At 38.6% G+C, this 25,435-nt stretch overlaps 1 protein-coding gene and 1 long non-coding RNA gene across 7 annotated transcripts in view; one reads left to right on the top strand and one right to left on the bottom strand.

Annotated features, from left to right (window-relative positions):
• Positions 1 to 5,134: 5,134 nt before the first annotated feature.
• Positions 5,135 to 24,226, top strand: LOC143863521 (DNA glycosylase/AP lyase ROS1-like). Of its 2 annotated transcripts, none has more exons than XM_077374206.1 (19): positions 5,135 to 5,248; positions 5,604 to 6,017; positions 6,431 to 8,935; positions 13,208 to 13,298; positions 13,625 to 14,738; positions 15,735 to 15,814; positions 16,044 to 16,128; positions 16,217 to 16,308; positions 16,441 to 16,509; positions 16,623 to 16,659; positions 16,738 to 16,820; positions 21,534 to 22,001; positions 22,172 to 22,208; positions 22,307 to 22,364; positions 22,652 to 22,791; positions 22,938 to 23,003; positions 23,104 to 23,218; positions 23,322 to 23,360; positions 23,799 to 24,226. In XM_077374206.1, exons 2-19 carry the CDS (start codon positions 5,831 to 5,833, stop codon positions 23,927 to 23,929), a joined length of 5,397 nt encoding a protein of 1,798 aa, XP_077230321.1. In that variant the 5' UTR covers positions 5,135 to 5,248; positions 5,604 to 5,830; the 3' UTR covers positions 23,930 to 24,226. The 2 variants fall into 2 exon arrangements, with proteins under 2 accessions (XP_077230321.1, XP_077230322.1); XM_077374207.1 differs by having other exon boundaries at positions 6,590 to 8,935.
• The window catches only part of LOC143863522 (uncharacterized), a 29,359-nt gene continuing 9,617 nt past the window's right edge, over positions 5,694 to 25,435 (bottom strand). For 2 of the 5 annotated variants that reach the window (XR_013240890.1, XR_013240888.1), the window contains 4 exons: positions 21,519 to 21,751; positions 6,681 to 12,800; positions 6,446 to 6,571; positions 5,694 to 5,972 (listed from right to left, as the gene is read on the bottom strand). This is a non-coding gene — a long non-coding RNA (uncharacterized LOC143863522). The remainder of the gene's footprint in view (positions 5,973 to 6,445; positions 6,572 to 6,680; positions 12,801 to 21,518; positions 21,752 to 25,435) is intronic. The other 3 variants (XR_013240889.1, XR_013240892.1, XR_013240891.1) reach the window with 3 other exon arrangements.

The raw sequence follows: 25,435 nt of genomic DNA on the forward strand, positions 1-25,435 counted from the left end.
ATTCAAAGAATTCTGTTGCACTGTTTTGATAACATCTATTTATAAGAAAACAATATCCTAAGAAAACAATATCCTAAAAGCTAAGTTAAGACCTAGCAATTAATTTCATCATCCATCTCAAGATTAAAGTAACATAAATAAAAGTTAAAAACATTGACAAAATTATAGTACAATAGAAATTCTGTATTTCTTTTAGGGTGGAAATTCCGAAGTATACATGTACCATGTACGTATATTACTCGTAATTTCCTCAAATTACATCTAAATTGTGTGATCTTGGACTTGTTAGATAGGTCTTTGAATAATGTTTCTAATTATACCAAATCAAGCCAAATGAACAAGATTTAATGCGAGTAGGCTACAAATATGATGACGAAAATAAAGCTTGAAGAACACAGAACTTGTTTTACACTTTGTAGTTAATGACAAACTACACGTTTTTGGTGGTTTTTGCTTGCGTCACTATCGCTTGGTAAAAAAAAAAAAAGTCATCCTCGAGTTTTGACGTATTGAAAACATTTATCAACCAAAACTCTCGAGGATCGAACTATGTTACATAATCTCCAAAACAAAATTTAATCTGTCTTGATCTTGAACATGCTTAAATTCATGAATATCTCTTGTAGCTTTTAATGTAAGATCAAATAAAAACGGATCAATATAAGTTGATGAAAAAAATTGATGTAATGCTTTTCCACTTACTCATCTCGTTCTCCATTGATTCACCTAATATGTTGTTAAATTCTTCATTTTGGTTCTTCGTTCATGATTTTGTAGCGCACATCAATCGCATCAGTTGATTTATTAATTACTTTGTCACCATCAAAAGTTAACGACTCATTATCTTGACTTTAAGCAATGATTAAATATTCATCAAATACTGGCAGTGATTCCCAATTTATGATTTCTTGCTCTATGTGTTGAAGTCTTGTGTTACCTCTCATTCTTCTCTATTAGCAACCTTTTTTGTAAGTCTATGCCCCTCATCATTCAAATATTAAAAACAAGGGATTTGGTAGGGACCATGCAGAAGGCTTGTTGCACAAACATAGGCTCACTTTTCAACAGATTTTGTCTTTATTCATGATGTGGCTGCTCTCTCATGCAACAGACAGTCCGTGAAATGCCTTCTGCGATGGTCGCAAAAGGCATTTCGCGGATGGTTTGTTGCACCAGAGAGCAACTACATAGGCTCACTTTTCAACAGATTTTTTCTTAATTCATGATGCGGCTGCTCTCTCATGCAACATACTGTCTGCGAAATGCCTTCTGCAAGATGAGGCTGTTCCAAGTAAAAAAGTGGGGGTGAATATATAATTTCCCGATCTGAGCCATTCATTTGTTGATCCCCACTTTGGATTGGACATGCCTCAAAGACGATCCAAGCCATTCATTTAGGTAAATATTATCAGCACAACCATATTTTGATATTTGCACAAACAGATATTGTTTGTGTAACCAGTAATTGAAGATGTCACTGACACGCTACGAGCCTACAAGGTCTTTAAAGAGAAAAGTTATATAAAAGCCAAGGGTATTGGAAGTCATTTTATCTGAAGGCGTAGTACGGTTAAAGTATAAAGAATCAGCCTCAAATGGAGTACGCATTCACCCCACTGATAACGTGAACAGTGGGCAACTTTAACGCTTTCGACGTCGGATCACGTTACAAGGGGGGCGAATGCGTACTGGAGGGGGTTGAAAATATCATCGCCCTTTTCAGTACAATGAGATAACGACAACACCAGGAAATAAGAAGATTCGATCACGTGAGGAAGTACGTGAATCGTGATGATGGAAAAGCTTGTATTCTTAGTTCTGTTTTCAACCTTGAATGACACAAGGTGACAAGGTTTTGTTTTAAATCATGACTCGAGGCTCTCGTACTATCATGACTCGAGGCTCTCGTACTGGCTACACATCGCCGATAAGGCAATGAACCGGTGTAGTGGGCTTACATGGGCTAGAGTCTATTAATCATTCAATAACTCTAGTGTATGTCTATATATAGGGGCCAGAGGCAACAAACTAGGTATTCCAAACTAGATACCTATGGTGTAATGCTTCAAGCAATCCTTGCTTGTCCTAACATTAAGAACAGGGAAATCATAGTTCCACCCCACGTATCTTGAATACAGTAGTTTTTATTTTGTTTTATAGAAACAAAAAATAATAATACATATAACACAAACTTCCAATTCATAAAAAAGGAGTTGCAACTTTCTCCAGATCCTAGACAAACTTTTTTTCCCAAAAAAATGGTCCAGATCTCAGACATACCATTTTTCCTTAGAAAAAAAAAATCTCTCTCTCTCTCTCTCTCAAGCACACTTCTGCAGTCTTTTATGTTTATGACACAGGTGCGTCTCACCGTATCATGCAGATCTTATATTCTAGCTTCCGCCATCTGTGCCCCTGCATTAGTTTCTTACTTAGATTATGTCTAACCTAAAAACACAAATGACACAATTTATAGGGTAATCCTAAAAACAAATACTTATACTTTCATATGGCATAGCACCTCAACTAAGATAAGTGCAATTTGGGATTAAATATCTAATAGAATTTGTTTATGTTTCTTCGCAAAAGGCTTTTCGCAGATGGTCTGTTGCATGTCAGACCAGCCACCTCGTGAATGAAGACAAAAGCTGCTGAAGAGTGAGCCTGTGTGGCTAGTCTGACATGACCATCCACGAAAAGCCTTTTGTGAGTTTTTATATATGTTGAGATTTTAGAATTAGTTACGAATGCCTTTTCTTTTAGGCACTGTTGAGATTCTAAGAAAAATATTTCTGGGAAATTTTTTTCTCAACAAATTTTTTTCCTTTATACAATTTAGAGAGAAATGATAGGATTATGGTTAATTTAGACAGATATCATCTTAAATTGGTTCGAGTTATCTTTTTCATGTGTGAAAAAGTAGAAATTTTTACAAATATTTTTCGTTTTCTTGCAATCCAAACATAGGGAAAAAATAGCTTCTTCTTGACTTCATAGGAAAGCTTTTCTTCCATTTTTTTTCTGTTTTTTTAATCTGGTAAAAAAGAAATTCGATCTAGTATCTTGTTACTGATAAAGCAAAATGACTTTTAATTTTTCAGTATAAATAAAATAATTGTTGATTTCCATATTAAATGTTTATAAATCAAATCTAACTTAGCCAAGAGACACACTTAATCTCTTTTCCTCTCTTTCTTTAGGGGGTTTTGCGTTATTAAAATAATAAAATAAGGGCACTGATATTCCCACCATTTGATCGGTCTCTCTCTCTCTCTCTCTCTCTCTCTCTCTCTCTCTCTCTCTCTCTCTCTCTCTCTCTCTCTCCACACACAGGAACAGTTGGTGGGCCCAACAGAAACCGTTGGTGGAATGGTGGGCCCATATTTGAACAACGTAGGCCCCGCCCATACGACACCATAGGATAATCCAAACCGTCCATTTGATGGGCCATAAATGTAAATAGGTTAATATCATTTCCATAGCTGATCCTAGCCCTCCGATCTAAATAGAAACTACATCTTATGCAACCTCTATTGATTGTAGGGTTGTGATCATCCTATGGAAATGATTTTTGGGGCACAACCTATTTACATTGTGGCCCATCAGATGAATGGTTTGGATCATTCTATGGAGTTGGTCGTAAAGTAAAATTAAGGCCCGTCCACAACATAGGACGATCCAAGCCGTCCATGGTTTAGATAATCCTATGGAGTTGGTCGTACAGTAACATTAAGGCCCAATCGTAGGCCCCACCAATATTTTTTCAAATTGAAGCGTACCGTCCACAACATAGGATGATCCAAGCCGTCCATGGTTTGGATCATCCTATGGTGTGGTTCGTACAGTAACATTAAGGCCCAATTTAGGCCCCACCCATATTTTTGAAAATGAAGTGTACCGTCCAGACCATAGGATGATCCGAGCCGTCCATTTGATGGGCCATAACGTAAATGTGTTGTGCCCCCAAAAGGGTTGGCCCATGTCGTCGTACAGTAACATTAAGGCCCGTCCACAACATAGGATGATCCAAGCCGTCCATGATTTGGATAATCCTATGGAGTTGGTCGTACACTAACATCCAGGCCCAATCGTAGGCCCCACTGATATTTTTCAAATTGAAGCGAACCGTCCACAACATAGGATGATCCAAGCCGTCCATGGTTTGGATCATCCTATGATGTGGTTCGTACCAATTTAGGCCCCACCCATATTTTAAAATGAAGTGTACCGTCCAGACCATCGGATGATCCGAGCCGTCCATTTGATGGGCCACAATGTAAATAGGTTGTGCCCCAAAAATCATTTCCGTGGGATGATCACAACCCTACAATTTATAGAGGTTGCATAAGATGTAGTTTCTATTTAGATCGGAGGGCTAGGATCAGTCTATGGAAATAATATTTTGGGACGCAACCTATTTACGTTTATGGCCCATCAAATGGACGGTTTGGATTATCCTATGGTGTGGTATGGGCGGGGCCTTCGTTGTTCAAAGATGGGCCCACCATTCCACCAACGGTTTCTGTTGGGCCCACCAACTGTTCCTGTTGTGTGTGTGGAGAGAGAGAGAGAGAGAGAGAGAGAGAGAGAGGTCAAATGGTGGGAAAAAGTTAGCCAGCCGTCCGAGGGGGGTGGGGCGCGGGGAATATCAGCGCCCTAAAATAATCAAAACTGTTAATTTTATATTAGAAAAAAAAAAAGGCCCCTCTAAAGGAGGTTATGTGGTAGACTTCAACGCTGTTTTAACGTTCAAAGTGGTGCGAATTATCCTGCAGGGGTGCGAATTTATCATTGTCCAAAGAAAACGCCAATTTTTCTCGACTCGTTTTGTGGGAGTTGAGTCGGGAATCGTCCGAGTGACCAGGCGATTTGGGTATCACCAAGGACGTCTTAATAAGAGATCTCCACGTGAAGGCTCTAAAATGATACGTGTCAAGCTCTCAAATGATACGTGTCAGGAGAGTGTTGCCACCGATTATTATCAAATCCAAATTCCAAAAAAATGCGCCACTAAAAAACTAAATATTTACTTTTTACTATTGTGAGATGATAAATTAGCACTCCCTGTAGGATAATTCGCACCACTCTATTTGCCACATACCCTACTTTACAGGCCTGCGAATTATCCTACGGGGGTGCGAATTTACAAACCTTTACTATTTTATAGATTTACAATTGCTCATTCTCTTCCTTTCTCTTCTCTGCTTATTCTCCTGTTCTGCTATTCTGCTTTTCTGCTATTCCTCTGGTACGTAACTGGTTCTTTTATTTTCTTATTTATTTATCTTAGGCCATCTTGAGAAAAATGAGAGAGAGGGAAGAGTTACAGCTACCCAGATTGCAGTATTATGTGTGTTTTTTTTTTTTTTTTTGGGGGTTTGATTTTTTTAACACTCCTCATCCCCTCTTTATTATTTGCCAAATACATGATTTTTTTGAGTCAAGCTCTGGTTTAATTTCTGGCCATAAATCTCGACCCTTCACAAAAATGGGGTTTTTGAGAGATTTGGTGTGTTTCTTTTTTCTTACATTTTCTTTATATATACTTTTTTCTTTTGCTGACCAGGATCTTTTTCTTCTTCTTGTTCTTCTTTTGCATAAAGAACTGTATGATTTTGGAATTATGCAAGTAGAACAGCTTTGGGTAATTGGGTTTGAAGTAGAGAAGCGCGAAATTTGAAAGCAAATTTACCTTGGAGAGGAAATATAAGCCTGTTTGAAGGAGTTTTTTTTTAGTTCTGATTGAGCTGAACAACAACAACAACAACAACAACAAAACAGAGGGAAAAGAAATCAAATTTTTACTTGGATATTGTGAAGTAACATTGAGATGGAGTTGAGAAAAGACTTCACACAGTCAGAAGAGAACAGCATTCCGGCTTCGGGTTCTTGGATTCCGGTCACGCCGTCAAAGCCCGAACAAGTGGCGGGCGGTCTTGAGTCCATGGGTTTGGAAGATGGGGTGAGAGATCCTGATAATTTGAAGAAAAGTTTTGTTGGTCAGAACAAACCTTCTGGTAAGATATTCTAACTTAGCTTTCTGTTTTCCCTTGTATTTTTTTCTCTTAACCCCAAGAAAAACATTTTTGATAGATTTTTTTTTTCTTGGGAATATTTTTTCTTTCTACAATGTAGAGAGGGAAATGATACGATTATGGTTAATTTAGAGGGATTTATCATAAATTGAAGCTCCTTCTAAGTAATCATGGAATAGGGTTGGTCAGGTCCATGTCATCTTTTTTGTGTGTAAAAAGGTAAGAAAATTTAGAAATATTTTTCCTTTCCAAACTTTTCTACAAAATTCTTGGAATCCAAACAGGGCATTAAGGGCTTGATTCTACAGTTTATAGACTTAAGGAAGATAAATCTTCGACCAGCATGGATCATTTTTGCTGTTCAGTAAGAAATGAAAATTATTCAAATTCTTCAGGTAGATTTCACATACCTTATGATCTTAATTCCTCCCCAAAATCAGTAGCTGTTGTGGCCCCAAATGGAACTATATCATTTCAGATAGCCCCAGTAACACCAAATCCAACGAGGAGGCTTCAGAATGTCCAATCTCCAGTATCTGTTCATTTATTTGCAGATGAAAGAGTAAATCAGGAAACAAACCAGGAAGATATTGCAGATGAAAGAGTAAATCAGGAAAGAAAGCAGGAGGATAGCCTCCCACATACTTTGAACGCTCAGCAGCAGGAGCCTACAGAGGTCAACAGTGACCAAGGTCTTTCGCAACCGGTGGAGCAGTCATCCACTGTCCCTTCTACCCCTTTGAAGGAAAACAAGAAATCTGACAGAGGAGAAGAACAAGGCATAGAACTGAACAAGACGCCACAAAAGAAGCCGAAAAGGAAAAAGCACAGGCCAAAGGTTGTAAGAGATGGCAAACCGAAAACAACTCCAAAGCCCGTGACCCCCAAGCAAGCTAGTGACAGAGAAAATCCGTCAAGGAAGAGGAACTACGTGCAATATGTGCGGAGGAGTGGCCCCAAAGTATCAGCCACTCCTCGAGCTGATGTAGAAGTTGTTAATCCCGCTACCACATCGAGTGAGAAATGTTGCAAACGGGCTTTGAATTTCGCCTCAGAAGGTCAGGCAGGAGATGAATGCCCAGACACAGCGCTGGTTCGTCAGGATGGGCTAAACAGCAGTGGCTGTGATGCTGCCAGTGATGTTTCACGCGTGTGGGGTTTTAGTTTGAATGTGGAATCTTTGGCTGAAGATAGATGTGAAGTCATTAGTCATAGTTCTGGATCCGAATCAACCCTGCAGTTTGCCCATGGATTGGAACTAGAAGTAGAGAACTTGCCGGCGGGACTTGACCTCAATCATTCGATGAAGCAGCAGCTAGATGATTACAATACGCTGACTGAAATTTCTAAGGGTGAAAATTCAAACCTTTTGAATTTTCAGGCAACGCATTGCAATCATCTAAGTGATTACAATGTTTCAAGAAAAGAACCATCAAAGGAAAATATGAAAGTCCTTGCTAGGAAGAAAATCAACTTGGAAACCAATGGTGCTTGTGCCAATGGCGGAGAAGGAGATGAGACTCCCATGCATCAAGGTGTCCACACATCCTCCAATGCTTCACGTGAGAACCATGAAAGCACTGCCGCATCCAAATTTCAGATTTGCGTTCCATATGCAACTAAAACTCAGCACAATTCAAATATCAGCTTGCATGTACTGTTAGGTGATAACAACTGCACGAGAAAAAGATCAAAGAGGGAGTACAGTCACACTATCTGTGATTCTAAGCCCCACTCCATGAATCGGAACGAGTCCCATTTGTTTTCAAATGCATCATCGTCTCTGACAACAACGTTGGATAATGGCAAAAGACAAGAAACAGAAGGTAGTGCAAATCAAATTGTTCTCGCCATCCCTTGCACACTACAAACCAGCGATGCAAGGCATTTCCCTCAATGCAATATCATGGATGTAAGCGGAACGAGTAACACTTTTTGTGAAGTGTATGTGAATGGAGAACATCAGAGTGTTTATCAGGAAGTGCTTTCATGCATGAGTGCCCAAAAGGAAATCAACCCAAATGAACTCCCACTTCCTAAGGGTGTGTTGGGTATTGGCCAAATGAGAATAAAGACAAAGAGGAGGTCGAAGGGATCGTTTCGGGTTCGCAACTTGGCCTCCATAATTGTATCATCAGAGTGTAGCCAATTGCCACCAACTCCTCTTAAAGCAGCAATAGCATCTTATGATAGGCAAGAAAGCAATATCTCCCAAAGTCCTCAAGTCTGCATGGAAGCCCTGGCAGCATACAACCATGCAAAAATGAAAAGAAAGAGGCGTACAAAGAGAGGACGAGTTCACCTTCCAAAATTTGACTACTGTTCTAGCGCAAATCCAGTCCGTTTGCAAGAACATGGGACTACTGCATATGCCTATCACCAATCCTTGGTAGAATCAAGAGGCATTCTTCTTGGGCAGAAATCTATTGGACTAGCCACATCTTTGTCCAAACAAGGTCAACTGAGAAATGAACGCAGCTCCTTCAGTGGTTTTCTAGCTAGCAATTTCCACAAAATATTGGATGAAAGCTTTCAGTCGCAAGTAATTACAAAATACTCAGATCCTATAGATGAAATTGTCCAAATGTTGAAATTTTTAAATATCAATGGGAGTAGCAAATTCCTCATAGCTCAAGCACAAAACGCTCTAGTTCGTTATGGTGGAGATGGCAAGATGGTTCCTTACGAGGGCCCATATTATTCTACTAAAAAACGGCGCCCTAGATCTAAAGTCGACCTGGATCTAGAGACAGACAGAGTATGGAAGCTTCTTATGTGGAAGGAGGGCTATGAGGATACAGAAGGAATGGATGCAACCAAAGAAAAATGGTGGGAAGAAGAAAGGCGACTTTTTCACGGCCGTGCAAACTCGTTCATTGCTCGCATGCATCTTGTACAAGGTATATTTTTCTTTTGCAAGATGAGAAAATAAAATGGAACCCTTGACCTCAACATTGTTAATCTCATTCATATTTGCCTATTTAGATTTTCCATGTTTATATTCTGTATGTCTTATTGCACAATTCTTGCATCTGGATTGGTGCATGTCTATTGTAGGATCATATGGAATTCCACCCCCATCCACCAAACTTTACATAGTTCTTTCTACTGAACTACAAACTCTTGTCTACTTTTGAGTGCACTGGCAATGAGTTTTCATTTCTTTCTACTGAACTACAAACTCTTTTCTACTTTGAGTGCACTGGCAACGAGTTCTAGTTTTGTAGTTTCACGAGATCTAACTTAACCATGAGGCCTCCACTTACCATGCATTAATACAATTAAGAATCTTAATAATGACCAAGTGACTAGAGATTTAATATTCCATAGCAAAAAAGTATTGGAAACAGCTCACTGATTAAATACATAAAAAAGTATTAGATTCATTTATTGACATCTAAAAAAGAATTAATGGAACAGATCCGAACATCGAATAAGTACTTTAACATTGAAACTAGCCAGCAGGTGCATGTGAAAGGACATTGCAAAGGTTCCCATCCTGCTTCAACATTGCTTCAACATTGCTATCAGTGTGAGGTGACAAGGTACATTTGAAAACAAATGATCTACTCTTTTTTTGGTCTCCTGAAACAAGAGTTTTTGTAAAACTAATGACCTTAAACAAGCAAGGACTCATTGTATATGGCTCCAAAATAGGCTTGGGGAGATCACCTTTTGTTAGAGACTTATCATGCCAATGTTCTGGCCATGCATTGATCCTACCAACTCCTCATTTGTATAACTCAATTGAGAACCACTTAGGAGCTAAATAAGTAATCAAGAGTCTTTTTCTCAGAACATCGAGTGATATAGAGCGACTGTGAACCACTTCTAGAATTAACAGCCTCAATTTTGGAAAATACCATCAAGACTTTATCTAGGACTACTTGGATAGAGACTGCAATAAAATGCCTATCCATTCATCATAACAATAAAATGATTTGATTAGAAAGTCAAGGAAAAAATTTCCCAGACGGGAGAAACAAAGGCTGTTTGGATAGGAAGTGCAATAGAATGCCAATCCATTCAACATAACAATAAAATGATTTGATTAGAGAGTAGACCTCAGACCCAGTACTGTTTATAAACAGTCTAACTGCACTCAAACATACAGTGACATTTTCTGAAATAAGATTTATGCCTTTTAGGTCAATTCCAAGGCAGGAAACTCTCAAATGCTCCGGCATTCCTTGGGTACTCCCAAGAACAAGTATCAAATAGCAGCATTTCTCCTAGACCTTATCCAAGAAGGATAATACATGAAAGAACAATATCTTGCAAGAAAGCTTCAAGATGTAGCCGTCATCACTATATGCGCATCTATATCATAAAACAAGATGACCTGCATAATTGTCTCTCTCAGTATGTCAATGCAAGGGCTAAAGTTCTTCTTTTTTTTTTGATGGGTAAGCTGGGGTTAGGCAGACCCCTACCAGATATATTAATAAAAAAGAGAGATACAGCATGAAAAGCCAAAAGGCAAACCCACAACAGTAAAGGGAAAACAAAAAAGAACTCCAAAATGAGAACCAAAAGCACAAAGGAGGGCAAGGGGCCTCCACAACCAAAGAAAAACACGATAGCCCAAATGGGGAATAAAACAAACACCTCGATACAAGACCCAATGACCCAAAATTATCCTAATTTTAGAGTGGGTCTTGAAATGGAGGGAAGCACACACGTAGGAGATGGTCGTAGGAGCGAAGCTAGGGATTTCCCTTTCTTATCCTTCTTTTTCTGAACTGTTTGCCATGGACCATCTGTGAAAGGAGAGTCCGAAGAGGAAGGAGCTATTGAATTTGAGGTCTCCGCAAGAGTATCAGAATCAAGGCCTTCAAGGGCTGAGAATTTGTTTCCAGATTGAATAATATTCCTATGATGAGGCACAGATGGTCTAGAGCTCATCGGAAGAGGAGAAGTGCTTGCCAAATTCTGATTTGGAGCTTCATATTGATGGAGGACTGGACCTGAAATCCCAGTATCAATTTCAGAATGGATTTTGCTGACTGGTCTCCATTCTTTCTTTGGCTGAGGTTGAGCATGGTTTGAATGAAGGTGGCAAGCTTTGGTACTGTGACTAAAATCCTTACAAAATGAACAGGAACTGGGTTTCCAATCATAGTCTATTTTCTGAATAATCTCACCCGAGGAGGTACGAAGCTTTATAGAATCTGGGAGGGTTTGCTCAGCACTCACTAGTACACATAGTCTAGCATAATAAGCCTAGATGTCTCAGCTGTTTGAGTGTCCATGTAGAGGGGCTTACCAATCAAACTAGCAATTCTACTAAGGCAATGATGGTTCCAAAACTTTTGATGGAGCCCATGAAGCCTGATCCATATCGGAATTTCCATGAGCTTTTTCTTTTCCATGGAGATATTCGGATCCCATCTTTGAAGAATCAATGGCCTTCCCCCATAATTTTGATCATTCTCCTCTAGGACTCGAGAACAATCTTCCTCACACGAGAACTTAAAAAGATAGAAACCATGGTCCATGGTAAACATTTGAAGAGTACCTTGCAGCTTCCATTTGCGACTAAGAGCGTCTCGAAGGGAGACAAAATAGGGTCTCTTCCCAATGAAATACCCGACGACGCAGTTAGACCATTTTTTTTCCATGTTCTTCAATTACTGAGTCTTCAAAAGTTAATTCCATATTCTCTTTCTCTGAAACAGCAGGGTTACTGTGTTCAAGATTTGTTGAGGTAGGAGAGGTAGGTGGTTCTGCAAAAAGGTTCTTCCAAGGGGTGATAGAATTTGGAATCTTGGCTTCCATCGCCTTGGCATCCTTTGAGTAGCTGTTGTGGCCCTGCTTGAGAGAGACAGAATGTGGGGCAACCCCAGCAATTGGAGAGGCAGGGGCAGCCTGAGTGTTTGAACAAATTCCCAGAAGAAAAGCATTTTGGATAGGGGTATTGAGATGAGAAGAAGTGCAGATTTGAGAGTGAGCCTTTTCTGTTGGCTTCCCAAGATCAGGAGAATGGAGGAGATGGCTATTGGGAGACTGATTACAAGGATCTTCTGATTTTGAATATGAGGCCCCCTGTTTGCTTTTCACATTTTCAGGGGGAGAATTTGCATTAAGGGGCTGGTCTGCAGGTTCCAAGGAGTATTCAATAAAGGGATTTGCACTGCTAACTATTGAGGTGGGCTTCTCGAGATGAAGGACTCCAAGGGGGAAGGTTCTTTCTGCCCATTAAAGTCACTGGAACAGTTTGGAGGGTCTGGATTCACAGTTTGACCCACTTTTGCATTTAATGCTCCAGTAATTTTCCAAAAAGGCATTAAAACAGAATCTGCAGTAGGACAGGATAAAGAGCTGTTTCTTCTAAGATCCTGCAAGTAATCTGAAGAAGAGCCCAAGATGGTGCAGTCTGCATTTAATGCAAGGTCTAAATCAGTCGGAGAGCGAGGGGGAGAGTGGGTCTTATGATTTGAAACCTGAACTAAAGAGGGAAAACTGGACTTTTCAAGGTTCAAGGTGGTAATGGGATCTACAATGGTGGTATTAGGTTCAGTAGAGGTATTTTCTTCAACAATGGATAGCTCTTCATCTGGAAAAGTAAAGTTGGAGGGAGGGTTATTCATAAGATCCAGCAAAGATAGGTTATCCTCCTCCTCGGCAATGAGGTTTTGTTTTAATTTTTTCCTGAGTTTCTTGGCCTTTTTCTTCTTCTTGGACGAGGTGGAGCTCTCTTGGGGGTTAATTTCTTTATCAACTTCTTTCAGAAATTTCATCTTTTCTTGGACGGTGGCCTGGACCCTATGAAAAAGGAAAGTTGGAGGGAGGGCTAAAGTTCATGTTGAAGTAGAAAGTCATTTCAAGTCATGAACCTAAAGAGTGAAATGAAGTTACCTTATAAAACAAGGCAGTCCTGCCAGATTTTCTGCTTGTGCGTAAATGTAATTGATTCTCAACAAAGACAAGTTAGCAAACCCCTATTTTTTTCTTCCCCTTTTTCTAATGACTTGTGTGATTATCATTGAAGAATCATATCTGGTTTGATTCTTCAGGCCTTTTTTAACAGAAAAACTCACTCTTCATATAAAATACAGCAGGAACTTCTTAAGCATGTATTTCCTAAAAGGCTAGCATAGTCCAGCATCATAATTTAGTTACTTAGATTTGTAAATTTCTACGACTACTAAATAAAATGATGTACTTTACAGGGGATAGACGCTTCTCACAGTGGAAAGGATCCGTTCTGGACTCAGTTGTTGGTGTGTTTCTTACTCAGAATGTCTCGGACCATCTTTCAAGGTAAACTAAGTTTTTGTGATAGCTGTTAATTCAGGTCGTTCTTTACCACACACACTCTCTCACACACACGCACACACTCTTTTATTTTGGGAGCTGATATTTCCGCTCCACTTTTAGACTAATCCACTCCAACTTGGAGTGGATTTAGTTGGAGTGGATTAGTCTAAAAGTGGAGCGGAAATATCCAAAGCATAGGGGAGTTGATATTTCCGCTCCCCTTTTAGACCAATCCACTCCAAGTTGGAGTGGATTGGTCTAAAAGGGGAGCGGAAATATCAATTTCCTTTATTTTTTATTTTGTAATCACATTTCTGTTTTGTTTTCAGCTCTGCCTTCATGGCTCTTGCTGCAAGATTCCCTCTCCGGACAAGAAGCAACGACACAGCACCTCATGCAGAAAAGACACCCACACCCATATTTGTAGAAGAGGATGGCACCATAAAATGGCCAGATATCAGGTTGAGTCAACAGGCGTGTGGGCAAGGTTCTTTGACACTACATGAATCTGAACCAATAGAAGAGAAGGAAATAGAAAATGGCAATGAGTCATTTAAAAGCCACTCAGCTGTCTGCAAGATTTGGCAAGAAACCTGTCAAGAATCGCAGGAAAACAGAAAGGGCATGCCAGTCACAATGATGGAAGGTGCCGATTCAGCTGAAGTCGAGGATAGGAGAGCACCGAAAGATGTAATTTCATCTCAAAACTCTACAGACTCACCCATTCAGGTAGCTGATCGAATTGGATCAAACTCCGAGTCCAACTCAGAAGCAGAGAATCTGATAACTGTGTTTAATTGTACTGGTTTGGATGGTTCTATTTCATTTACGGAGCTTCTACAAATGACAGAGAGTAAAATGTTCCAGGACCTCTACACTCATGGAAATGGGTGCATACCATCTATAGAAAACTTTGAAGTCAAAGAGATAAGAACTGAGGCTCGATCAGGCAATGGCACTTCTCTTGTATGCTCAGAATTAAAAGTTGATGATACAGCCACTTACAAAGCAAGGGAGAGAGATATCCAATCTGAAAGCACCAAGGCTTCAGAACCTAGGAACCATTCAAATTTTCTCAGTCATTTAGGAGAGACTTTAGATCTCGGTGAATGCTCAAACTTAGTGGATAAACAAGAACCTCTAGAGAGTAAGGTAGTTGATTTGAATTCAAGAGAAGAAGTTTGTAGTTCGAAAAAGGCGCCTATTGAAACAACTAACAATACTTCTAAAACAAATAAGGGCAAACGCAATGCAGAAAAAAAGCGAGATTTTGACTGGGATAGTTTAAGAAGAGAGGCCTGTGGCAAAGGTGCAAAAAAAGAACGAAGCAATAACGCAATGGACTCACTGGATTGGGAAGCAGTTAGATGTGCCGAAGTTGATGAAATTTCCAATACCATCAGGGGACGGGGAATGAACAACAGGCTTGCAGAGCGAATCAAGGTACATTATGGTGTTCCCATGAAGTATGAATATCTCCGCTATTTTCAAAATATCGTGTTTTTATCGCGACATCTTGATAAAATGACAAAATCCCGAAATAATCCCGAGATTTTGAAAATATAGCGTTATTTTCATTTTTACAATAAAATATCGCGATATTATCCTGAAATTTTAACGATATTATTTTTATTTTAATGATATTTCTATTTTATATTTTTTTCTTAAATTTTATTTTTTATATTTTTTTAAATAATTTTATTTTTTATATTTTTTTAAATAATTTTATTTGTATCGTTTCTTTGCCGGTATAAACCAGAAAAAAATAAAACAAATTTAATACATCCCAAGATTTTCCCTTGCTGAGAAATTCCCGAGAACGATATTCGTGACATACTTCCATCTTGGTAACAGCTTTTTTGTGCGTTCTTGGTTTTAATCACCCTCCATTGTTATCAAAGTTCAAAATAGCTCGACATGTTAATGGACTTGTGCCAGAAAAAAATAAAAAAAATTTAAGACATCCCAAGATTTTCCCTTGCTGAGAAATTCCCGAGAACAATATTTGTGACATACTTCCATCTTGGTAACAGCTTTTCTGTGCGTTCTTGGTTTTAATCACCCTCCATTGTTATCAAAGTTCAAAATAGCTCGACATGTTAATGGACTTGTGGAACATATAGCCAGGTCAGAAAAGTTTTAATAGATATTATTTATTATTAACGATACCTATATTACTTTACACAGATCATATCTTATAAAAAAACTATAGCTCGCAATAACCCTAATTTCCTTTTCCATGTCGATAGCATCTTTATGTTGGCTGTAGATCTTCGATAAGAAAATGATAAGTTGAGACAGTTCTACAAGTTCAAACAGCATAACATCACTAGAAGCAAGTGATGATTATAACACCTTTTTCCCTTTTCCTTTTCTTCTTTATTTTTCCTTTTTTTGAAATATCAAATCACCCTATTGTTTTGGCCTAATATTTTGCAGGATTTCCTCAACCGTCTGTTAAGAGAACATGGAAGCCTTGACCTGGAATGGCTTAGAGACGTGCCACCTGGCAAAGCAAAGTAAGAGGCAATGCATATTTGCATCAATTTCCCACAATCATGGTCTAAAATATTAGCCAATATGTCAGTGTAATGCCAATTGATGGCATCTGTTAGGTTGTTAACATGCTGGATGTTATATCCAAAACTTCTGTGGAAAAGAATCATAATGTCCATACTCCATAGACTATTTTACCATTGCTTATAATTAATTATATTTTGCAATTCTAAAATGTTTTTTCTCTTTCAGGGAGTACCTGTTAAGCATATGGGGATTGGGACTGAAAAGTGTTGAGTGTGTGCGTCTTTTGACACTTCACCATCATGCTTTTCCGGTAAGATTTATAATGGAATGATATTGCTCATTGAAAAAAGAAATTGAAAGGAAATTAAAACATAAATTTGACGATGTATCTTGACAAGGTTGACACAAATGTGGGTCGCATATGTGTAAGACTAGGATGGGTTCCCCTTCAGCCACTGCCCGAGTCCCTTCAGTTGCACCTTCTGGAAATGTAAGTGTTTAATGCTAGCATTTTGACCCAATCAAACTTTTTCATTATGAGAAACCTCCTGAAAAACAGGTTCCTCTGCATACCTTACTCTCGTTCAACACAACCATTCTAATCCATTTTTCTCTTTCAAAGGTACCCGATGCAGGCGACAATTCAGAAGTACCTTTGGCCTCGGTTATGTAAACTGGATCAACGAACACTGTAAACTCAGAAATGCCCCTTGAATTTTATTCATATTCGTTAAATTCTGCATGCATTTACCGTATAAAATCATTTTACTAATTATCGTATTCTAACATTATGCATAACCACAGGTACGAGCTGCATTATCAAATGATTACATTTGGAAAGGTACATTCAAAAATGTGAAGGCATACATTCTATTTGGTACTGATTAAATGTGAGCTGAATGTTTTGAATGTCATGCAGGTTTTTTGTACAAAGAGTAAGCCTAATTGCAATGCATGCCCAATGAGAGCAGAGTGCAAACACTTCGCAAGTGCATTTGCAAGGTTTATAATTCATTACGCCAATTGAATCATTTATAGGTTCCATATAACCAGTACATATGCATGATCCAAAGCATTCATTTGAAAGGCCCTTTATATATATATATATATATATATATATATATATATATATATATATATATATATATATATATATATGAGGAAAAGGATTGTACGCTCGAGCATACCAAGCTTATGGTACGCTCGAGTGCCCCAATCACATGGGCCCACATTTTTTGTGGTGATCCAAAGCATTCATTTGCAAGGCCCTATCATAGATAGCGTGTGTACCAAAAATCAGCTCCATTGAATCATCCTAACCCCTCCAAAAGTAGAGGGCAAAAATGGGCAGATTTGTGGTCTGTCCATTTTGCCCTCCACAAATGGATGGGTTAGGATGATCCTATGGAGCTGATTTTTGGTACACACCCCATCTATGTAAGGGCCTTTAGAATGAATGCTTTGGATCATCCTAACAAAGTGGGCCCACATGTGATTGGGCACTCGCGCGTACCATAAGCTTGGTACGCTCGAGCTTACAATCCTTTTCCTCTCTCTCTCTCTCTCTCTCTCTCTCTCTCTATATATATATATATATATATATATATATATATATATATAAACCCGTGCGATGCACGGGCCGACAAAGAACTGTACGGACCACATCATAGGTTGATCCAAACCGTCCATGTGATGGAATATTGCCCGTAAAATCATTTCCATAGGCTGATCCTAGCCCTCCAATCTATAGAGGTTTCCATAATTAAAAAAGCATAAAGGAGGGGGGTAGGATTGAAATTATGTGGCTTTAATGGGTGCCTTTGTTAAAAAGCATAAAGGAGGGGGTAGGATTGAAAATATGTAGGTTGAATGGGTGCCTTTGTTAATGTGTAATTCTCATAGAATTTTGGGAGAAATTCAAATAATTCTCTCATTTTCTCTTCTGATATATATATATATATATATATATATATATATATATATGAGGAAAGTGTTGGTGAGCTTAAGCTCACCAAACTTATGGTGAGCTTAAGCGCCCCAATCACATGGGTCTCACATTTTCTGTGGTGATCCAAACCATTCATTTGCAAGGCCCTATCATAGATAGGGTGTGTACCAAAAATCAGCTCCATAGGATCATCCTAACCCCACCATTTGTGGAGGACAAAAATGGGCAGATTTGTGGACAAATAATGTCTGTCCATTTTGACCTCCACAAATGGATGGGTTAGGATGATCTTATGGAGCTGATTTTTGGTACACGCCCCATCTATGTAAGGGCCTTTCAAATGAATGCTTTGGATCATCCTAACAAAGTAGGCCCCAATGTGATTGGGCGCTTAAGCTCACCAACACTTTCCTCTATATATATATATATATATATATATATATATATATATATATAATCTAAACAAGCAAGCATGGATGAGGTTAACAATGTTGAGGTCAAGAGTTCCATTCCATTTTAGCTCATCTTGCAAAAGAAAAATATCTATAGGATTCCTGTTTGTACCTTGTATAAGATGCATGCGGGAAAATCTAAACAAGCAAACATGAATGAGATTAACAATGTTGAGGTCAAGGGTTCCATTCCATTTTTAGCTCATCTTGCAAAAGAAAAATATGTATACAATTTCTGTTAGTACCTTGTACAAGATGAATGCGGGCAATGAACGAGTATGCTCGTCCGTGAAAAACTCGCCTTCCTTCTTCCCACCATTTATCTTTGGTTGCATCCATTCCTTCTGTATCCTCATAGTCTTCCTTCCACATCAGAAACTTCCATACTCTATTTGTCTCTCGATCCGGGTCGACTTTGGTTCGAGGGCGCCGTTTTTTAGTAAAATCAAATGGGCCTCATAAGGAACCGTCTTGCCATCTCCACCATAACAAACTAGAGCATTTTGTACTCGAGCTGTGACGAATGTGACGAATTTGCTGCTCCCGTTGATGTTTAAAAATTTCAACATCTAGACAATTTCATCTATAGGATCTGAATACTTTGTAATTACTTTCGATTGAATTACCTGGAACATTGTGTTCATTTCTCAGTTGACCTTGTTTGGACGAAGATGCAGCTAGTCCAATAGATTTCTGCCCAAGAAGAATGCCTCTTGATTCATTTCCAAAAAAAAAGAAAAAAGAATGCCTCTTAATTCTACCAAGGATTGGCAATAGGCATATGTGGCATTTCCATTTTCTTGCCAACGAAGTTGATTTGCCTCAGAGCAGTTGTCAGAGTTGGGAAGGTGAACTGGTCGTCTCTTTGTACGCCTCTTTCTTTTCATTTTTGCATAGTTGTCTGCCGTTAGGGCTTCCATGCATGCTTGAGGACTTTGGGAGATATTACTTTCTTGCCTATCAGAAGATGCTAGTGCCTCTTTGAGAGGAGTTGGTGGCAATTGGATACACTCCGGTGATACATATATGGAGGCCAATTCGCGGACTCGAATTGATCCCTTCGACCTCCTCTTTATCTTCATTCTCATTTGGCCAATACCCAACAATGCCAGCATACTCTTAGGAATTTACACTTTTGGGCTGATTTTCCTTTGGGCACCCATGTATGAAAGCCCTTCTTGATAGACACTTTATCCCGTCTGATGGTATCCTCATACACTTCACATAAAGAGTTACTAGTTCCGTTCCACGCTTTCTTTTTTGCATCCATGACATTGCATTGAGGGAAAGGTCACATCATTAGTTTGTAGTCGACTATGCATTTGATATGAGATCATTATGACTTGTATCCGTCCTCTTTTTCTTATACATGTTAGTAAAATGTATGCTTTGATTGATGTTGTTTTCACAGTATACATTTCTTTTCATAGTATACATTGCCCTGAATTATATCCTTGCAAGTGAGCATGGAAAAGGAATGGGACTCGTTCAAATTCATGGAGTGGGGCATAGCATCACTGACAGTACATGCGAGCTAATATTTGAATCATGTTGGGTTTCAGTTGCATATGGAGGATCAATCTTAAATTTGGATGGGGCAGTGGTTTCATGGTTCTCAAGTGTAGCACGGGAGAGACCGACCATGCAATCTATTTCCTGTGCACACATAATAAAATCCAGTCCTAAGCATTAACCAATGCATGTTTAATGTTTACATGGAAGTTATATATATATATATATATATATATATAGAAACTGTTGGTGCACTTAAGCTCACCAAGCTTATTGTGCGCTTAAGCGCCCAATCACATGGGTCCCACATTTTCTGTGGTCATCCAAACCATTCATTTGCAAGGCCCTATCGTAGATAGGGGGTGTCCCAAAAATCAGCTCCATAGGATCATCCTAACCCCTCCATTTGTGGAGGACAAAAATGGGCAGATTTGTGGACAAACAATGTCTGTCCATTTTGACCTCCACAAATGGATGGGTTAGGATGATTCTATGGAACTGATTTTTGGTACATCCCCCATCTATGTAAGGGCCTTTCAAATGAATGCTTTGGATCATCCTAACAAAGTGGGCCCCCATGTGATTGGGCGCTTAAGCGCACCATAAGCTTGGTGAGCTTAAGCGCACCAACAGTTTCCTCTCTCTCTCTCTCTCTCTCTCTCTCTCTATATATATATATATATATATATATATATATATATATATATATATGAGGAAACGGTTTGTGTGCAGCTGCACAGATAAGCTATCTGTGCATGGCTGCACAAACCATGGTGGGGGCCACATTTTTTGGGGGATCCTAAGCATTCATTTGGAAGGCCCTTCCATGGATAGTTGTGCACCAAAAATCAGCCCTATAGGATCATCCTAACCCAATCAAAGTTGTAGGGGAAAATGGACAGATGCTGATTCTGCCCATTTTTTCCCTCCACAATTGGCAGGGTTAGGATGATCCTAAAGGGCTGATTTTTCGTAAACACGCTATCCATGGAAGGGCCTTCTAAATGAATGCTTTGGATCCCCCAAAAAATGTGGCCCCCACCATGGTTTGTGCAGCCATGCACAGATAGCTTATCTGTGCAGCTGCACACAAACCATCTCTCTCTCTCTCTCTCTCTCTCTCTCTCTCTCTATATATATATATATATATATATATATATATATATATATATATATAGAGAGAGAGAGAGAGAGAGAAAAGTGTTTCTAAGCACGTGCTTAGGGAGCTCTCTAAGCACAAGTGGCTTAAAAAGCCACCGATTGGTTTGTATGGCGGGTCCACCTCTGCGGGGTCCACAAAAAGCGACCAATTAGTGGCTTTTTAAGCCACTCGTGCTTAGGGAGCTCCCTAAGCACGAGCTTAGAAACATTTTTCTCATATATATACACTCAAGTCGTTTTAACACCTCCCATTGGTTCCTTTATGTGGGACCCAAACATTTAAACCAATGGGAGGCGTTATAACGACTTGAGTGCACCATTTTTTTGGAGCGCTCAAGCGCACCAACACTTTTTTGATATATATATATATATATATATATATATATATATATTGAATAGAAAATATTTTAATCAATGCATGAACAGTGTATTTAATGTTTACATGGAAGTTATATGTATCTTGAAAAGCAAATATTTAAAAGAATAGATGACTGACACAAAACAAATAGTTAATGCTTAGGACTGCCTAAGCATTAACCAATGCATGCACAATGTATTTAATATTTAAATGGAAGTTATATATATCTTGAAAAGAAAATATTTTTTGAGAATAGATGACTGACACACCTATGTTGTATGCAGTGCAAGGCTTGCCTTGCCAGGTCCAGAAGAGAAAAGTCTGGCGACCTCAGCTGTACCTAAAACCGCTGAACGAGGCCATAGAGTCTTCATCAATCCAATTCCACTGCTGCCACCTGAAGAGAACCCACGCCCTCAAGCAGACTCCAGAATCAATGAACAACCCGAGTCCCGAATAAAAAGATGTGAACCTATCATTGAAGAACCAGCTACGCCAGAACCTGAAAGAATAGATACCTCAGAAAGGGCAATTGAGGATGCTTTCTGGCAGGAGGATCCTGATGAAATTCCTACAATTAAACTGAACTTTGAAGAGTTTACATTGAATATACAAAATTATATGCAAGAAAACAACATGGAACTCCGGGATGGTGATATGTCAAACGCCTTGGTTGCTTTAACTCAAGAAGCTGCTTCTATCCCTATGCCTAAGCTTAAGAATGTGAGCAGACTGCGAACAGAGCACCAAGTGTAAGTATACCCTACCTATATTTTAAGCTGTTTTGGAACTAGGTTTTAATGGAGAATTATCTCATTATCTTATTCATAATGATATATAACAACTACATTTCCTCTATGACTGTATCTCATTATCTTATTCATAATGATATATAACAACTACATTTCCTCTATGACTGCAGCTATGAACTTCCAGACTCACACCACCTTCTGGCAGGGGTATACTACATCCCAAGCATTTCAATAAAACATGTCTTCCAGCTCATATACAGTCAAATTTATTTTCCTAATTTGTTTAAATTCTGCAAAAAATACAGTTGGACCGAAGGGGGCCCGATGATCCATGTTCATACCTTCTTGCTATATGGACACCAGGTGAGCAAAAAACATTATAGATCAAAGGAAAAGCTATCAGCACAACCATATTTTGATATTTGCACAGGCCCAGCTGTCTTTCTTCTTTAATTGGCTTCTGAGAGCATTTTGGGAAACGTAATAACCTTTTAACTGCACTTTAAATACTAAAAGACAAGATGGTTTGTAAAAATATCAAAATATAGTTGTGCTGATATCATTTCCCTAAATCAAACATGGTTAGAAATGTACATTGTCTGATGTTTTATGATGTATCTTGCTCAATAGTTATGAGTTTTCAATATTAGGTGAAACCGAACAATCGACACAACCACCTGATATCTGCTGCAATTTGAGAGAGTCGGGTAAATTATGCGACAAGAAGACATGCTTTGCATGTAGTAGCATACGAGAAGCAAATTCCCAAACAGTCAGAGGAACACTTCTGGTGAGGAACACCAGCAACTTGAACAACAAGGCTGCCTATCTATCATAGAGATTGACTACAAACTGCCCTGGATTTAAAATATTTATTTCAAAGGAGTAGACTGCTTTCTAGTGCTGCATTAATGTTTAAAATGTGTACTTGAACAGATACCGTGCCGAACAGCAATGAGGGGAAGCTTTCCACTCAATGGCACTTATTTTCAAGTTAACGAGGTAAGTTCATATTCCCCAAAATACGATACTGTGTCAAAGCAGGCATGGCAGTTTGAGCTTCCTTAAGAAAAATTAACCAAGCAAAATCAATCTTATGCAGGTGTTTGCGGATCATGACTCTAGCCTTGTCCCAATTGATGTTCCTAGGGCATGGATATGGAATCTGCCAAGACGGACCGTGTATTTTGGAACCTCCATACCAACAATATTTAAAGGTAAAGTGTGGGTAGCATGATGATATCCTTAATTTCTACTTATGAGAAGTATACACGGGTAAAAGAGGTTGGCTGACCTCCAAAGGTGTGTCTGTTATTTTAGGTCTAACGACAGAGGGAATTCAACACTGCTTCTGGAGAGGTACGAATTGACAACCCCTGAATGTTAAATAGCATCCTAGGGACCTAGACATGCGATTATTAGGACATGTGAATGTGTAAACCTTTACTAGGTGCCTATGTGAAAAAGCTTCACTTGGGGAAAGAACCAGTGACAATAGGGACAAGAAATCTAATGAAGAGAGGAATCTTCTTTTTGTAATTGCAAAAAAACGAAAACCATGACCCCACCCAGTTGAGAAGATTCATAGACTAAGGTGTAACATGTTAGTATATATGGTTATCTTACTGCCACCCATGGTCTAATGTGTTATAGTCCAATGTGGATTTGAGCCTTTTGTCCTATCTTCTAGACAAAAGGGTAAGACGATTCATCAGTGATTCAGTCCCATTTTCCAGCAACCCAAGAGAGGCTCACCCCATGGTTACTTTTTTAAGATTTCTTTAAACTGTTTTGCAGGATATGTTTGTGTTAGGGGATTCGACCAAAAAACACGAGCACCTCGTCCTCTTATTGCCAGATTGCACTTCCCGGCAAGCAAGTTAGTTAGGACACGGAGACAAAAGGATTCAACAAAGTCGGAGGAGTAGCCCATGCAGAAAACAGGCAACATGGAGTCCTAACCAGGATCTGTCGAGAAACAGATCACTGACTAGCTGAGTGACAAATTAATGGCGCAACTGTAACATGAGGCATCCATCAACACTACTAACACTGCGGGGTGAATAGCCTTCAGTTGATTTGTAAGATCCCACAGAACAAGTGTCTTTGTAGTTTGTACAGTACTAAAAGAATGATTATGTCATTTTTCATGCTAGAACAAGAGTCTTTGTAGTTTGTAGTTTGTACAGTATTAACATAATGATTATTTCATTTTTCATGCTCGACATCCAGACATTCTTCAAAACTGTTTCGATTTTGAATATAAAATATATTTGAGGACATGGACAAGAAATTCTAATCATTTCTGACTTATACACCACTATCTTCTTTCAGTAGTCAAGCAATTAGAGACTGACACACATTGGTGACTATACTCCAATTTGTACATGAAGCAAACAAAATCATTCCTATCAGTTTAAAAATGCAAGCCCTGTACCACTTTATTGTCATGAAGTAATCTTTCACCAACAATTACTAAACACCAAGAAACTTCTACAGGCCAGGGAGTTAGAATGAATGGTGTTTCTCATATTATAAGCTAAACAACATAAAAGAATGAAAGCGACGCAGGCTCAGTCTCATAAGTATGTAAGGTCTCATTATCATAAGCATGAAAGGTCTCACCTAAGGCTCGGTCCCATAAGTATGTAAGGTCTCATATCGGGACAATTCTAAATAAAACTAATGAAAATCACGTATCTCATGAACTTCATTCTTATAATTTCTCGATAAATTAAAATAAATGATGAGATTTCAATTCAGGAAGTTACAATGTGTACCGTCAACCGCAATAACAGACGAAGTTTTTCAACTTCCATTTGAACATCAAAACCGAAGCAAAATTCAAATTCCCAGTGATACAAATCAAATATAATTGATCCGAGTAATTTATTCAAAACAAATTGCATTAACCAAATAAGATTGAATGATAGGGTTATTTTTTAAAGATCAAACAGAGTTCAATGATAAATATCTCTTTTTCAAAGATTTCACTTTAAAGGCATTATCACTTTTCAAAATAATTTTTACATCAAACTATTTCATTTATCAAATATTAAGGTTGCAACTTGGGTCGAGGTCGGGTTTTACCCGACCCGCATTGACCGGGCCCAAAAATAACCTGGGTTTGGTTTAGTAATCATGGGTCTTGGGTTAGGTCAATATAAAGAAAATCCGAAACCCGACTCGTCTCTTATAGGTGTATTATGACTTTCTTGAATATCTCTTGAATAACATAGCAAATTATTTTGCAATATATTGATATAATTCTTTTCATTGGGGTGATTATGTTTGTGATGTGAAAAATTAGTTTCCTTATATTTATACACTTAGATGACTTACATTTAGAGATTTTTAGTGTGAAAATTTGTTGTTTTCTATCAATAAAATTCGCTACCATTTTTCAAAAAAAAATGTTGTTTTCTACAATCTTT

This window comes from Tasmannia lanceolata, unplaced genomic scaffold (assembly GCF_043159265.1).
Source record: "Tasmannia lanceolata isolate RefF3 unplaced genomic scaffold, GAP_Taslan_0.1 ptg000044l, whole genome shotgun sequence".
NCBI lineage: Eukaryota > Viridiplantae > Streptophyta > Magnoliopsida > Canellales > Winteraceae > Tasmannia > Tasmannia lanceolata.

Excerpts from the sequence above, each read along its gene's own strand:
- LOC143863521 (XM_077374206.1), top strand. The coding sequence starts at position 5,831 with ATGGAGTTGAGAAAAGACTTCACACAGTCAGAAGAGAACAGCATTCCG. Across the intron at positions 16,309-16,440 it reads CAGTTGCACCTTCTGGAAAT|GTACCCGATGCAGGCGACAA; the intron begins GTAAGTGTTTAA and ends TCTCTTTCAAAG. Across the intron at positions 23,219-23,321 it reads CATACCAACAATATTTAAAG|GTCTAACGACAGAGGGAATT; the intron begins GTAAAGTGTGGG and ends CTGTTATTTTAG.